Consider the following 16,161-nt stretch of genomic DNA (forward strand, 5'->3'; position numbering starts at 1 on the left):
ACATATACATATTATTTTAGCATATTCCAAAACATAGGACTAGGACAACAGGGATGCACAAACACCAGTGATTCCTGGCTGGAACAATATGAACTCCACATGCAGACTCTGCATTTTACATTCAGGCAGTAGTCCTCAAAGGCTGGCATAGATCACATGAGGCTCGGTGCAGGCAGGGCAGGTGAGGCAAGCAGCATGGGGAAGGTAGAGAACTTCCATATCACCTGCATTTTATCTGGTTTGAAGTTTTTCTCTCTTTTTTTGCGGGATAGTGTGAGTCATCCCGTTTTCTCCACATGCAGATTATCTTCTATGAGAACAGGGAGTTCTCTGGGCCCCATTTTGAGTGCTCCAAAGACTGTGCAGATCTGCTGAGGAGTCTGAGCCGGTGCGGCTCCATCAGGGTGGAGAGCGGCTGCTTCATGATTTATGAAAAAGCCAACTACACTGGGAACCAGTACTACCTGAGCAAAGGAGAGTATCCTGACTTCCACCACTGGATGGGTGTCAGCGATTCTGTCGGCTCTTGTCGCCACATCCCCACGGTGAGCTGCTGTTTGAGGGGAAAGTCAAAACAACATGCATCCAGTTACCAGCTAAAATGATGAAGCACTCACAGAGGATATATGTGTCACTGTGGGAAACTAGCTTCCTCATTTAGTAACTAGTATTTAGTTTGTGACTATTTTCCTAAATAAAAACTAGGTGGGATAGAAAGTGACTTTTTATTACGATGTGAATAGTAAAAAAAAAACATAGTCAAAACTATAGAAGATGTAAATAGATCTGTTGACCTTAAAGTTTACCTTAAACAGATAATTCAGAAAATATTCTCCTTAAATGTTTAAAAACATTTATTTAAAAATGATTAAAGATGAGCCTGAGATTTAAATCTCAAGAGCTTTTTGCTGGGAGGTAGCACTGCTAACAAATGCTCCACCATAAAGTTACTTTTAGTTGAATGTCATGTTGAAGTTGATTAGATTAAAACTATAAAAATAAGCAGTGTAAATGGTCTCATAAGACAAATACCGATAGTCATTGTTTACTTTGTACCTAATATGGAGGTAAAATTAATATGTGGACGTCCCATAACTTTTCCAGATGAACAGAAACAAAACTGAAGATATCTTTGGACCTGTCAGCACACAACTTCAGTTACTACAGTTAGAAATTTGAGATCAGGTTCAAAGCCTGGGTGTAGTAATAAACTCACACCTGAACCTTCATAGACATATAAATACATTTACAAAGTCGGCCTTCTATAACCTGAAGAATATTTCTATTGTTTCACTGATTACTGCAACAGTGTCTTCACAGGCCTGAATAAAACTGAGACAGCTGCAGCTGATCCAGAACACTGCTGCTCACATTCTGACTAACATTAGTAAGATGGAGAACATCGCCCGGTTTTAAAGGCCTTCCACTGACTCACTGTAGCTCAGAGAATAGGTTTTACAATACGTTTCAGATAAAAACCACAGAACTATTTAACATCAAAAGACTTCCTGGAAAGAGCCACCCTTTAAATATAAGATCTGCTGTTGATTCTGGTCCACTGTGCATCCCCAGAACCAGAACCAAACATGGAGAAGCAGCATTCAGCTACTATGCAATTGGGAACAAACTTCCAGAAAATTACAAACCAGCCGAAACACCGAGTTCCTTTAAATCGAGGCTAAAAACCAATTTGTTTGGAGTTGCATTTGATTTATAATAACTTGAACAATGATCAATATATTTGATGTGTGATCATTTTGATCATTTTGTTGATGGGATTTGATTAAATGTAAGGTTTATTGCTTGTTTCGTAATTGATTACTGTATGACGTTTTTAGGGTGTAAAGCACTTTGAACTGGCTGAATTCTGCTGTTCAAAGAATCTCGACTTCACTCATATTGTCCAGTTTTCTTCAGTGTTGATGCTGATGACTATTGTCAGGATGGATCTCCTCTAGCAGTCTGTATTACAGCAATCCAAAGAAGCCTCTGAGGGAAAACACTCTTTTGTTGAATCACGGTCTCATGAAGAAGATGTTCAGGATTCTCTGTAATTTCCTTGATGTTATAAATAATTCAGCTTCACATTACAACAATAACATTAACAACAACAACAATAATAAAAAATATAATAATAATAATAATAATAATAATAATAATAATAATAATAATAATAATAATAATAATAATAATAATAATAATAATAATAATAATAATAATAATAATAATAATAATAATAATAATCAGATGTTCCACAGAGCAGAAAGAGCCTTTGTTTTTTGTTTTTTATCTTGCCTAGCCTTTTAAGTCCCAGCTTTTGATGCTGCTACCCCAACAGACGATGGCAAACTATATTACGGTCTTCATATATGCAGCATCTTGCTGCAAATCTTGAAGGCTCTAACCTTCCTCAAGAAGTACAGTCTGCTTTGTCCCTAAGGAACAGAGCTACTACAACATGCTGCCATCTTGAGTGGTGCAATCCATTTAAAGCAACATTTGGTTACTTGCTGCTTGATTATGACATATCTGATGACATGATGTAATATAAAATTTCACTCCCTTTCCATCCTAGGAGCCTGGGTCATTCAATATGTGCTTGTATGAGAGGATTGAGTTTGGTGGCCAGATGATGGACCTGATGGACGACTGTCCCAGTCTAGAGGATCGCTTCAACATTCACAATATCTTCTCTTGCAATGTTAGAAAGGGGAACTGGCTCTTCTATGAGCACCCTCAGTATCGAGGCAAGATGTATCTGATTCGACCCGGAGAGTATAAAAGGTTCAGTGAGTGGGGCAGCAGGAGTGCCAGGGTTGGCTCCATCAGACGGATTATAGACTATTGACCTACTGTAGGGGAATATAGGTAGCACAGAAGACTGTTTTTTTGTTGTTGTCATACTTATATTCATTTTAGCCTTAATTTCCTGAAAAAACTTTACTTGTATGATGCAGACCATTGTCTATTTGAATTGAGAAAAACTTCAACAAAAGCAACAAACAAATAACAATAAATCTGTTCACCTCATCATCATACATTCTCTCACTTCTAACGAAGCAGTAACAAAAAGGAGTCTCCAATGTTCCGTAGGTTGTCGGCGGCACCAGCACAATGAAGAGGGAATACTAAAGAAAAACACATAGTTGTTAATCATCTCATCAGTTTCATTTTTACTAACAATCCTATACTAATGTTGATACCTGCCTTGTTTTTTAATAGTGTTGTAAGACACAGCTTTAGAACAATGACGCTCCACCATCACCAATATCAGATACTGAACTACAAACGGTTTGATTGCTACTTAAGCCAGGCTGCCATGGAACTGATCACATACAAAAGACAGTACATATACCCCACTGAATGAAAATTTATGCAGAGGCTCATCTAAGAGCCACTTCTAACATTAATCTCATGTCACATTGTGCATGTGTTCTATCTGCACTGATCAAATTAATAAAGATAACTGTTATTCAACTACTTAGGGGCAACAAAAGACTGTGTAAAGGGAAATCATTGATTCCAAAATGTTAATTGTGAAAGGAAAAAACTAAATTAGTCTGTGACCACCCAGTCCTGAAAGAATAAAACTGAAAAAAATACAAAACTGACACACATGATTCTTTACAATTCTCCTCTAGGCCCAAGTGAGGCACATGTTTTGTTGCAACACCTAACGTTTTGTGACTGAGGCTTAAAGAAGTCTACATGTTTTCTCTTCCGTTTTTAACGATTTCATGTGGTGGACTTGATCTGAGTAAGACTTTCTATCAAGATCATGATGGCGCACATCAACAGGTAGATTGTACAGAACATTACCTCAGCCCCAATTAATGTCAGTTTCCTCTTTCTGATGCTCCTGCAAATACTTTCTGTTGTACAATGTTATATTCAGTAAAAATGGTGATGAACAAGAGACAAATTACAATGATGCTGTACTCACCAACAGAATTCTCCCATCCATGCAAACCCATCCCAGATCCATCATCACTCTGTGGGAAATATTTGCATGACAATAGTTAATGCTGTGCAATCACACGGCTTCCCATTTTCTTATAAAGCACCATGGCTTGACTTAGGGACAGCAGTGAACAGAAGTATAGCCTGTTGTAAAGACCATGGAAAAGGTAATTGAAACCAAATATTGAGGTTTTCTTTTTTATCTTCATCTAAGTATTTCTTACTAGAGTGAAACATTATTTGTGTTTGCTTTCATAGATCATATTTTCCGAGGCCACCCTCATGACTACCTCAGTGATGCTGATATGCTCACATCTTCATAAGTTCTTCAAAAGGTGCAACTCCATCATGGTGGTGACTGGCTGCTTCATGGTCAATGGGCAACCAGTACTACCATATGGGAGGAGACTACTCTGACAATCAAAGTGGTTGGGATTAGTGACTGTATCAGAGTTTGGCTTTTGATGCCACAGGTAGGTCATAAATGAGACAAAATGAAGAATTTGTTAAAAAATGTATAAAGGTGATATTATATTGAGTAAGTGGTTTCAATGAATGAGGCAGTGAGTCTTTCTGCATGGCAGCATCATGGCTCCTGCAAGCTGAGGCTTTACAAGCTTTTTGCTATGTATGACCAAATGCATGAGCTGATGGCTGACTGTTCAAATGTCAAGCAGAAGCTCAGCATGTCTGAATTCAGCTTCTGCTGTCTTATGGATGACCACTGGCTGCTGAATGATCAGCCAAACTATAAAGAATTTACTACCTGAAACCTGGAGACTACCACAGATGAGGCGACGGGGGAGGCATCAGTCTGAAGGTTGGCTCAATTAGGAGAACAACAGATTTAACTGAGGTCAATAAACTTTAATTGCTGAATAAGACCTTTAACTTGTCCCGTTTATGTTTTGTATCTTCTCATTTGTTGTTACCCAAAACATCACTGTATTGTCTCAAGAAAGGGACTCCCCAATAGAAAAAAAGTGGAAATTACAAAAAAATAAATGAGCACTGCCTAGAAACAATAGTTGAAACATCTGCAAGAGCTTCTGGCATAGTTTCATCTTCATTTTGGCTTTGGAGACCATACCAGACAATGCCAGTGCTGCCCTGGGATTAAATGGTGTCTGTAGTTTTAGACATGATCTGGATCACTGGTACAGCCAATGGTATGGAGAGACACTGTTGGGTCCAGATTCTGAATGGACCAAACAACAGGGTATGATGTAAATTTAAAGATTAGGAATCATATGGAAAACATTCATATTTTATCCCATAACATGACAATATTTTTCACACCTAAATGCAAATTACCATCATTACCCTGCTTAAAGGACAGGCTTTACACTTCAGTCAAATATATTTAATATAAAACAATGGTAGAAAACAGTGACAATCATAAGCATCATATAGCTATCACTATTAAATATATAAACACATATATACATACAAAGCAAATGCTTTCTCTTTAAACACCTACTGATGGCCGTATTAGAGCTAATTTAGGATTCCGTGACAAACCTAAGGACATGCCATTTAAAACTTTGTCATACATTTGATTTTTCCATTTTCTTTTGAAATCAAGATTTAACAGGGCCCCACTGAATCCGACTTTCTTGTCTATACAAGTAGCGTCAGTGACTTGTGTTGAAATTAGAACAGAACTAATTAAACTGAATTCTGTAAAGAAGAGCCTCACACGATGTAAAATCAAAGTCAGAGTGTATCATACATCCCCACATGCACAGAATTTAAATGCACGTCCTACTGTACAGGTTCAAATAGAGTCTTTACATCTAGAGTACCAACCAGCTCATGTACACGCATTTCTTTCCCCACAGTGGGGCTGCTCAGGTAGAGTAGCATATAGAGTGAATGGCTTCCTGCTTGGTTAGACAACATATTTAATGTAAAAGAGCTGTTCCATATTGTTCTGTAGCCATTGTTCACTTGATGTGTGGATACCATACTAGTCCTTTCCTTTGTCCATGCAAGTCAAAACACCAAACCAGTTAATTATTTATCCTTTTTCAAATACAAATCCATATTTCTGACCCAATGTTTTTGCTCCAACAAAAAGCTAAACATGTGCCGGTAGCCTTTAGTTATAACTCTGAGAGAATTTGAATAACAATACTTTGTTTGTCAAGAGGTGGTATAAAAAGCCCTGAAAACATGGGGAATCTCTCCAACGGAGACCATGGGCAAGGTGAGTGCTGTTTATCTACTCTGCTTATAATGACTATAAATGAAAGCAAAGCATGTTTTGACAGTTTTTTGTGAACTTGTTTGATTTCAACACTGATTCAAAGCAAAGTTTGACTCTGACTCTTGATGACCCAATGACTTTCTACTCCAGATTATTTTTTACGAGGACAAGAACTTCCAGGGTCGGAGCTACGAGTGCAGCAATGACTGCACAGACCTTCACTTGCACTTCAGCCGCTGCAACTCCATTCGAGTGGAGAGTGGCTGCTTCATGATTTATGAGCGACCCAACTTCATGGGCCACCAGTACTACATGAGGAGGGGAGAGTACCCTGACTATCAGAGATGGATGGGCTTCAGTAGCAGCATTCGCTCATGCCGGATGATTCCAGCGGTAGGACACCAGCCTAATACTGAAATTTCACATCTCCACACATTCTTAGAGACTTCTTTTGGTGACGTTTAGGCAGATCTGTGCTAGATTTGCTTCGCGTTAACCTTCTGATCATTTGTTGTCTTCCTACGCCACACAGTACCGGGGCTCTTACAGAATGCGCCTGTATGAGAAGCCCGACTTCACCGGTCACATGATGGAGTTCATGGACGACTGTCCTTGTGTGTCTGACCGTTTTCATCACCGCCATGTCTACTCGTGCAATGTTATGAATGGCTACTGGATCTTCTATGAGTACCCTAACTACCGAGGCAGACAATACTTCCTGAAACCTGGGGAATATAGGAGATACCGAGACTGGTGTGCCACCTGCGCCATCGTTGGATCCTTCAGGAGGGTCACAGAATTTTAGCCATCAAGAAAAGCCTTGCTGTAAATATCAAACACTTTGTTAATTAAAGGTACTGAATTTTTAACCAACAATGTGAGGAGTTTTTATTGATGTATAATTGTAAATGATATCAGTTGCTTTGATTATCTTGTACTTGTACATGTAATGTTCCAATTACTCATCAACTGTAACACCAGCAATGGTGAAATTCTCAAGTTAATTTACTAATAAAGTACGATACTAATAAAATATGTATTGTACCATCTGAACTGTGCACTTACAGGCACAACTGCACATTCTTCATAATTTGCATATTTACTAATGTTTCCATCATAGTTTCCTCATCAAAGGCATTATTGAACTAACTAAAGATTAATTTAAGAATAGATACCGAAGCGTTCAATACATTCAGTCCTAAAATACCTATAACTAACTCTGAAACAGTGGAGTATCCATTATTATTAGTGATTTCCTTTGAGTGTTAGTCCAGCAAACTTGATTTAAAATCTTTTAGTTATTTCTACAGTTTTATATTTCTCTTATGGAGCTCCCTCAGGCAGTTGACCAGTGGAAGGCAGGGAATGTTGAAAGAGATGTTTGTTTGCCTCCATGATGGAATTGCTGTACAAACCAGCTTTCCAAATGAAAGCTTATCTCGGAAGAGAAATCTGAATCTGAATAGTACATCCCTTGATAATCCTCAATAAAGTTTACATTTTTAGAAATGCAGGTTTGCAAACAAACACAAAAACAAATGCTGATACTCCGGTAGGATGCTGTTCAACTCAGATACAGTAAATATTGTAAACGTATTTACAATACTCTGACAGAATGAAATTCTCTGGCTTTTGCTTGGATCACTTTAAGTTTTGGCATTTCAGATTTTTGCATGATTATTTCGTCAATTTTTTCCAAGCTTTTATGCATTTTTGAAAAAGGACTTCTTTAAATTTAAATATAGTTAGAAGAGAAAGAAGGAGTGAGTGATTTATCCAAATTAATAACTCATGTGGGGTGTTTAATGCACACTGCAGGGGTCTGCAGACCTGGGATTTACTTTAAATCTCTTGTAGATAGAAAGTTAAACATTTAAAAACCATACTTTGGCATTATGGAGATGCAAAAATATATCTGTTGTCCTTTAAGGTCTTAAGTCTCTTATGGCTTTGTCTAAGATGTGATCTTACGTGAAGTTTTTCCTAACACTGATGATCTGACCTTACTGTATGTGGAGAACCTTCTCACTGCACATGGCATACACACAAAGCTTATGCTTAAAATGAACAATGCAGATGACTGCTGCCAGAAATGTATGGATGGGGAACTATTGTCACACTTTTATAGCCCCTGTTCAGCAAAAGTCATACTGCTAATTCATCAGCTTTGCACATTTGAATAACAACACATCATGGCCCCTCGGATTTTGTATAAAAAGGGCCTGAAATCATTGAGTTAGCAGATCAAGTTGAAACATCCCCTGGGAACAATCTAAGACTCCACCATGGGCAAGGTAAAAATATCCAAAGCATGCAATTACAGATTATTAAAGCAAAAATCCATCGATTTTTTTCCCCCACAAACTTAATTTATGTTTTTGACTTTCTCTTGCATTGTTTCAGATCATCTTCTACGAGGAGAAGAACTTCCAGGGTCGCTCCTATGAGTGCCTCAGCGACTGCTCTGACATTTCCTCCTACCTGGGCAGGTGCCAGTCTTGCAGGGTGGAGAGCGGCTGCTTCATGATATATGAGCGTCCCAACTACATGGGCATGCAGTTCTTCCTGAGGAGAGGAGAATACCATGACATGCAGCGCATGATGAGCATGGGTATGATGTTCGACTCCATCAGATCCTGCAGAATGATCCCCCATGTAAGCACACTGGAAAAAGCTCTAATGTGATTCATTTAGCGTTTACAGGTGCTTACTGACAGCTATTATTACACTTTTATTACAGCACAGAGGATCATTCAGGATGAGGATCTACGAGAGGGAGAACTTTGGTGGTCAGATGAACGAGCTGATGGATGACTGTGACTCCATCATGGATCGCTACCGTATGTCTGACTGCATGTCCTGCCATGTGATGGACGGCCACTGGCTGATGTACGAGCACCCTCACTACAGAGGCAGGATGATGTACATGAGGCCTGGAGAGTACAGGAGCTTCATGAACATGGGCATGAGTGGAATGAGGTTCATGAGCATGAGGAGGATCACTGATAATTGTTAGACTTCTAAAACGAGCAAATAAAAATAATGTAATTCACTGCCACACATTCAGTTTCTGTTTGTCTACTGCTTATAGACAAACAGATATATTTTTTAAATATTCTAAAATAAAATGAATTGATGACATATATAAACATATGATGAGCCCAGTAATTGTTGTTGTGCTACAATCATTTGAAACAGTTCTGTTTTATCTGAATATCAGAAAGTTACAATATATTTTTTTTACTTTCTAGGTACTTTTTATGGACTTAGCAGAATGAGGTAATTTGATAGAGCTGGCAGGCTCAAACTTCTATGACAGCATACATGAGGGCCCATCAATATAAAGCCCAAACGGGCAAATAACATTAGCCTGGCGAAGCTGGGTCTCTTTGTGCATCTTCCAAGATAAAATTTGCAGGACAGCGATCATTCCTGAAAAGTTCTGCCATTACCAAGCATTTTGCCTCTGGGTGTATTGTAGCACATTTAAAAACATAATTAAAAATGAATACTTCATCATAAAATATCACGATATGTGCAGAAAACTATGTGTATGTCCTGAACAATGTAAACCTCTACCAGTGCCAGTACATCAAAGGTTATTTCAATTAAAGGAGACATAGCAAACAAGACCTACATTTTTAGCTTAAGTAATATATTTGTGTACTGTGAGTGTCTACGAGTGCATAAAATTTTTTATGTATTTTTTCCCAGTGGTGCGTAGATATCTTTATATAATTTTTGGGGGTTATAATTTTCAGTCTGTTCATACTTCTCTATTCCCTACCACACTTTCTTGTCTTTGACATCACTGCACTGCTGTGGAAATGCTAAAAAAGGTCAAGACTTACAGCTTTGTGAATCCAACTTTTTTTTTTCTCTCCTTGTAGTCTAAGTTCAGTAAAGCCAAAGTTGCAAGTAGTCAAGTCAAAGTGTTGAGCTCCAGTGTGTATTAAACCACACAATTCCTTATTCCATCCCCCGGAACCAGAGCCTCTTCGAAGTGTCTGGTTACATTTGATCTTTCTCAGGAATGTAACGGATCAGTGGGGAAAGTCTGTTAGCTTGGAGCGCTTCAGGACCAGTGCTTTATTAACCTTTCCGAAAGACTAAGAAATGCTTAATGTGAGTACATCAACTAAGAAAAATCAACCAAGTTTCAACAATCAAACCACAAACAATTCAGGCTGAATGAGTCTTAAACAATGCATTTGTTATTTTTAGACCATGAAAATGAGTTGCATCAGGAGAAGACTTTGTCATTTAGGGCTTGAAATTAGAAAATCATATTTAATAAGTAAGATCAGAACTGATACTCGTTTAAATTACTGTTATTTTTTAAAATTTTAAAAACTTACAATTTTTAAGACTTAGAATCTAGGACTTAAGAAAAGGTAGAATACTCTAGAGCTTGAGATTCTGTTTAGTTTTGTACAAACTAAACGTATGCATTTTTCATAATGTGACACAACAAAAAAATTCAAACCATCAAAACTAATTAAACTTTAAGTAACATAGTTTGTCTGAATACACTGAAAATAAATAATGCCCTCACTAAGCTGTGATATCTATCTATCTATCTATCTATCTATCTATCTATCTATCTATCTATCTATCTATCTATCTATCTATCTATCTATCTATCTATCTATCTATCTATCTATCTATCTATCTATCTATCTATCTATCTATCTATCTATCTATCTATCTATCTATCTATCTATCTATCTATCTATCTATCTATCTATCTATCTATCTATCTATCTATCTATCTATCTATCTATCTATCTATCTATCTATCTATCTATCTATCTATCTATCTATCTATCTATCTATCTATCTATCTATCTATCTATCTATCTATCTATCTATCTATCTATCTATCTATCTATCTATCTATCTATCTATCTATCTATCTATCTATCTATCTAATTGAAATACCATTTACTAAAAGTGATAGAGATGTAGTTACATTCCTAGTCAAATGCATGAACACACTTAGCAGCTGATTATGTAACAGTGACTGAATCAGCCATTAGGAGAAAATGTGGTTGGTGTTTTTGCAGTATTTTTACAAGGACAGCATGGAAAAGTCTTGTGGCTCCCACAAAATGACAGTTGTTCTATTTACTGAATTTGAACAACAAAGACTTCCAGCAAAACAAAACACTCTCCCATACATACTGTATAGCACAATAGCATGGGCAGAAAATGCTCTTTTATATATTCCTACAATACAGTTCCTCTGTCATTCCTTTCAGTTTTAGTATTGTCTCATGACTCATTTATAAAATATTGTGTAAGAAAATTTTTATTTAAATCAAGCAAATGCTTCAATATAATTTTGTATATGAATTTACTGTTGAGTATCCAATCTATTTTGCACTGATAAGAAATACTCTTGTTATTCTCACTGCATATTAATGGAACACATTTTTTCTGTACTGTTCAGTGTCTATGTTGAACTCAGTCTACTTCATGTTACATATGAGGATTAAGATCTATAAAGGAAGGTTTTCTACTAACCTTTCATCCATCAAAATTTTAACAATAAATTGCTTATAAGTCATAGAAGTAGATAGGTTAGCATTCAATAATTTCAGTAGAAGGTAATTTACTGTATGTTTCTTCATATCAAAATAACACTATACTTCGGTATTTCTGAGCAAACAAATAGAATGGTGAAATAAAACATTGCAGTAGGATGAAAGCTTCTTTCAATGGAAGAAAACAAAACTACATTTAAAGAGAACTTATGAGCTTTATTTGACAGCTTGTGTTTTAACAGTGAGGGTCTACTAGCAGGAATCCATGATTCTCCTCATGCTCATGAACCTGGTTCCTCCATATCCCATCTCCCTGAAGCTCCTGTACTCTCCAGGTCTGAGGTACATCATCCTGCCTCTGTAGTGAGGCTGCTCATACATCAGCCAGTGGCCATCCATCACATGGCAGGACATGCAGTCAGACATGCGGTAGCGATCCATGATGGACTCACAGTCCTCCATGCACTCATGCATCTGACCACCGAAGTCTTCCCTCTCATAAATCCTGATCCTGAACTGGCCTCTATGCTGTAAATTGAAAATAAATACAAATACATGACGGCAATCTGTTTTCCAACATCTCAACACTTCAAATGTTTTCTTGTGTATTTAAGTTTCCATACCATGGGAATCATGCGGCAAGACCTGATGCAGTCACTCATACCCATGCGCTGATAGTCAGAGTATTCTCCCCTCCTCACAAAGTACTGGTTTCCCATGTAGTTTGTGCGGTCGTAGACCATGAAGCAGCCGCTCTCCACCCTGCAGGAGTGACACCTGCTCAGGTGGGAGGACATGTCGGCACAGTCGCTGCTGGTCTCATAGGAGCGACCCTGGAAATTTCTTTCCTCGTAGAAGATGATCTGAGAAAACAAAGAAGAGTCTTTATGGCATCACAGCGCAGCTCTAATCCACAGTTACTTTCAGCATCTAAACAAACTAAAGATTAAATACAGATGTGAAGAGAGCACCTTGCCCATGGTCATGGCTGCACTGGCAACTGTTTTGGATCCAAAAGACTGCCACAGTTTTATCCATGTCCTCCAGCTGCTTTTATACCTGACCTTGCATCCAAAAGGATATATGACCCCTTTGTTCAAATTCCTGACAGAGCAATATGGAGCAGCACCCACCCCTACAGCCCGCGTCCGGTTCAGTTCAAAGAGACCTTTAATCGATTGTGATTTGCGGTGGTTGCATTTGTTAGTTGAGGCCCCATTTTGTATTGTCCTTGCTACTGAATGATAGTGTTTTCTACAGAACCATCTTTATTTAAATCTTTCAAATATTACATATTACATATAATGAGAAATAATGAACCAGAAATACTTATGGTTTTTCTAAAAAATGTTCCACATCCTCTACATATGCCCAGCTTGCTAAAAAAGGAGGTATCAGTGACTTTAGTTCACTCTAAAGACCTTAATATCACTTTTTGCTATGAACTGATTAGAAAAATGAACAGCTGAATTTTTTTTCCCCAATAAAAAATAATCCACATGTCAGATGTAGCTTTGCAACGCCTCACTGGCAAAACAATGCAGTGTTTGCTTGAAGCAACAGATAACAGAATTGAGAATATAAACATTTTTAGGTCTATCTATTCAGGGGGAATTAGCAGCACCAACTACAATGTTATAAGTTATTGCTGCTGAAACTTTAAAGGAAAAACTGGGGACAGAAATGTCTTTAAATAATGCAAATGAAGGAGTTAGTACCAGTATTATGGATCTAGTTCTATAAAGATTTATAAGGTTTATCGGTGCATGGTGGTGTAGGCGATCACATTGCTGCCTCCCAGTAAAAAAAAACAAAATCCAGTTCAGTTCTTGGATGGGTCTTCCTGTGTTGGTTGTTTATGCTCTTGCTATTTTGGGATGATTATTTCTGGGAACTCTCATGATTTTAAGCACCACTGTTTAAAAACACATGAACTTCATCAGGGATGGCTGGTATAAGTGGGCTACAGGGCTGAGCCTCCCTGACATTTACAATGAAGTTGTTAAAATAAACAACTTAAAATTAAATACCTAAAATTAAATATATTTTCGAAATAATGTATCACATTTTGTTAAATTTTCAACATACCTGGTGTCAAACCCCCTGGGGAAAATCCCTGGGTCTTTCCAAGGGGATTGACTTCTGACAGCCCCATTCAGCATTACTGTCTGTCACGGCTCAGAATGATTGACAGGCATCAAGCCACGCCCCCTAGGGGGCTAATTTTGGTCAGCCCAGAGCAAGCTATCAGAATGGACTTGCCTTGAGATCGAGTGTATATGGGTGTAGACTGAACAGGTGCGATGGCAAGCAATGTTAGAATAAACGGGGTGGATTATTTAACCTTTTTGCATCTCAGAAAAGTTGTCAGAGTGAGATTCTCTTTAAATAAATTAGGCCTCATTTAAAAACATGTTGTATCTTGTTTCATTTTATCAGTGTGATTGTACAAAAACACAATGTGCAAATACGAGCGCTATCACATTATAATGTGATGCGTATCTTGTTTAAATGTGATTGTTATCTTAAAACAAGATAACTATCACGTTTAAACAAGATACATATCAAGTTACAACGTGATACAGCTCGGAATTATATATATATATATATATATATATATATATATATATATATATATATATATATATATATATATATATATATAAATATATCCTTCAAATATCACCACCAGCTTCCACTGAACTTCATGTAAAATTATCACAGAAATGAGTTTTTTCTTCAGTGTATCTTTAAAGGGACAGCAATATGTGTTCCCCAGCCACATAGTATAATTTTGTAGCACAATCAAGTAATTATGTCACCTTATGTTGATATAAAAATTTTGTGTACCAGTATATATAGTTTGTATAATGAATTGCAGATGTGCAGTTCCACCAGGTGTTTGCTAGTTGCTGCCACTGCTAGTTTGAAGGAGTTGAGTGGGTGAGGAGTTGGGAGGGGCTGCCCTGTGATGTAGAAGCTCGGCCTGGCAGCTAAAGTTCCAAGGAGGAGCTGCGAGTGAAAGGCAGTGTTTGGTTCCCCCAAACATTTTACAAACTCGAATGATTGACATGGAAAATGTTTCTGATGATGGAATAACATTATCTAAAGCTCAAACATGTCAAATTTACATTTTACTGCTACTTTAATGGACAGTCAGTTGGTGTACCTCAGATAGATTGATGGGGTTGGTGTAGTCAATCCCAGCATTCATCATCTCCACACACAAGATTTAATGAATAACATCCATGTGGCGTACAGTGAGTCTTAGCTTTTTGTGATGTGAAAAATGAGACAATGAGAAATTATTGAAGACTTGTTCCATGCATAGTGCAACATTTACCCAGCACAATTCAACTAGACACATACATATGTTAAAATTAAATAAATAATGTGCCATAACATGATTGGTGTATGAGCCCTTAAACTGATACTATATTAATTTACATTTTGATCCAATTTCACAATTTAATCTTCTTTGATAGGAGTCATATCTGCCAGCTCTGTTCTATTTTCCATACTTTTGAGATTATGGGAACTTCTCTTGCCCACAGCCATCTGCAGGTATTCCAAAAGATTTTCAGTCAAGTTTAAGATCTGGACTCTGGCTAAGCTACACCAGAACTTTAATTTCTCACTGATGAAGTCCTTCCAAATGGATTTGTATGTATGCTTGGACTTTTGCAGTAGACCACTCTTCGATGGTCTCAATCTCTTCTCGGACTCGACCGCATTTGGTCTCGGAAGCTGGAGACTCTGGATTTTATTTCAACACCATATTGTGGAAATTTTTCTTTAACAAAGAGTGAGGGAAAATTGTTTCAAAACCCAAAGAACCAGAGAAAGAATATATTCTTAATCAGTATTTATTCAAAGGTTTTATAGAGTTTGAAATCTCTGCTCACTTATCGCTTTCAGGAGGAAGAGCCTCAAGCAGAACACAGCTTGTAATTTTATAAGGAGGGTTTCATACCATTGACATAGTTTTATAATCTACTTGGTTACAGAACATATAGTGTTGGCGTTGCTTCATTGTAATGCTAAGGCCAGAGAAACTGCTTCAGAAGCCTTTTTCATGAGCTCATGATTCACACAAGAATCACAATATTGTTATGCATTGATTCAGCTAATAATCATAGTAACCTTAAAATTTTCCATTACATAGATTACATACATTACATACAACCTTAAGATTTCCACTACAACCACAACTGTGAAAATATCATTAAATTGTCAGCATATTATCCTGTTTATTTGTCAACATCCTTGTTTTCAGTGGATGCAAAACATGCCGATTAAAATCTAAGCAATAACGCAACTTACTAATTACGTGTTTCTGGTACCGCTGCCACCCGTCTCCGGTCTGAGACAAACACTGTGCACTGATGGCTATCTAATCATTGGTAATACATTTATCTACATAAATCATAAGAAAGCATATGACGA

General features: G+C 37.4%; 4 protein-coding genes across 5 annotated transcripts; 3 read left to right on the forward strand and 1 right to left on the reverse strand.

Moving 5' to 3' along the window:
• Nucleotides 1–195: 195 nt before the first annotated feature.
• On the forward strand, nt 196–2,848 carry LOC122839470 (gamma-crystallin M2-like). Its single transcript, XM_044131056.1, has 3 exons — nt 196–204; nt 303–545; nt 2,576–2,848. Exons 1-3 carry the CDS (start codon nt 196–198, stop codon nt 2,846–2,848), a joined length of 525 nt encoding a protein of 174 aa, XP_043986991.1.
• A 3,300-nt stretch (nt 2,849–6,148) lies between these two features.
• LOC122839471 (gamma-crystallin M2-like) lies at nt 6,149–6,974 on the forward strand. 2 transcript variants are annotated; one of them, XM_044131058.1, is made up of 3 exons: nt 6,149–6,169; nt 6,320–6,562; nt 6,702–6,974. In XM_044131058.1, the coding sequence occupies exons 1-3, from the start codon at nt 6,161–6,163 to the stop codon at nt 6,972–6,974; spliced, it is 525 nt and encodes a 174-aa protein (XP_043986993.1). In that variant the 5' UTR covers nt 6,149–6,160. The 2 variants fall into 2 exon arrangements, with proteins under 2 accessions (XP_043986993.1, XP_043986992.1); XM_044131057.1 differs by having other exon boundaries at nt 6,161–6,169; nt 6,320–6,559.
• A 1,443-nt stretch (nt 6,975–8,417) lies between these two features.
• LOC122839472 (gamma-crystallin M1) lies at nt 8,418–9,249 on the forward strand. Its single transcript, XM_044131059.1, has 3 exons — nt 8,418–8,463; nt 8,573–8,824; nt 8,910–9,249. Exons 1-3 carry the CDS (start codon nt 8,455–8,457, stop codon nt 9,183–9,185), a joined length of 537 nt encoding a protein of 178 aa, XP_043986994.1. The 5' UTR covers nt 8,418–8,454; the 3' UTR covers nt 9,186–9,249.
• A 2,661-nt stretch (nt 9,250–11,910) lies between these two features.
• LOC122839473 (gamma-crystallin M3-like) lies at nt 11,911–12,729 on the reverse strand. The gene is made up of 3 exons (XM_044131060.1): nt 12,687–12,729; nt 12,339–12,578; nt 11,911–12,243 (listed from the first exon to the last, which is right to left on the reverse strand). Exons 1-3 carry the CDS (start codon nt 12,699–12,701, stop codon nt 11,968–11,970), a joined length of 531 nt encoding a protein of 176 aa, XP_043986995.1. The 5' UTR covers nt 12,702–12,729; the 3' UTR covers nt 11,911–11,967.
• Nucleotides 12,730–16,161: the final 3,432 nt, after the last annotated feature.

The sequence above is a fragment of the Gambusia affinis genome, linkage group LG11, assembly GCF_019740435.1.
Source record: "Gambusia affinis linkage group LG11, SWU_Gaff_1.0, whole genome shotgun sequence".
Lineage (NCBI taxonomy): Eukaryota > Metazoa > Chordata > Actinopteri > Cyprinodontiformes > Poeciliidae > Gambusia > Gambusia affinis.

Coding starts and splice junctions, on each gene's coding strand:
- LOC122839470 (XM_044131056.1), top strand. Junction 546..2,575: donor CTTGTCGCCACATCCCCACG/GTGAGCTGCTGT, acceptor TTTCCATCCTAG/GAGCCTGGGTCATTCAATAT.
- LOC122839471 (XM_044131058.1), top strand. Junction 6,563..6,701: donor CATGCCGGATGATTCCAGCG/GTAGGACACCAG, acceptor TACGCCACACAG/TACCGGGGCTCTTACAGAAT.
- LOC122839472 (XM_044131059.1), top strand. Junction 8,825..8,909: donor CCTGCAGAATGATCCCCCAT/GTAAGCACACTG, acceptor CTTTTATTACAG/CACAGAGGATCATTCAGGAT.
- LOC122839473 (XM_044131060.1), bottom strand. Junction 12,244..12,338: donor CTTGCCGCATGATTCCCATG/GTATGGAAACTT, acceptor TTCAATTTACAG/CATAGAGGCCAGTTCAGGAT.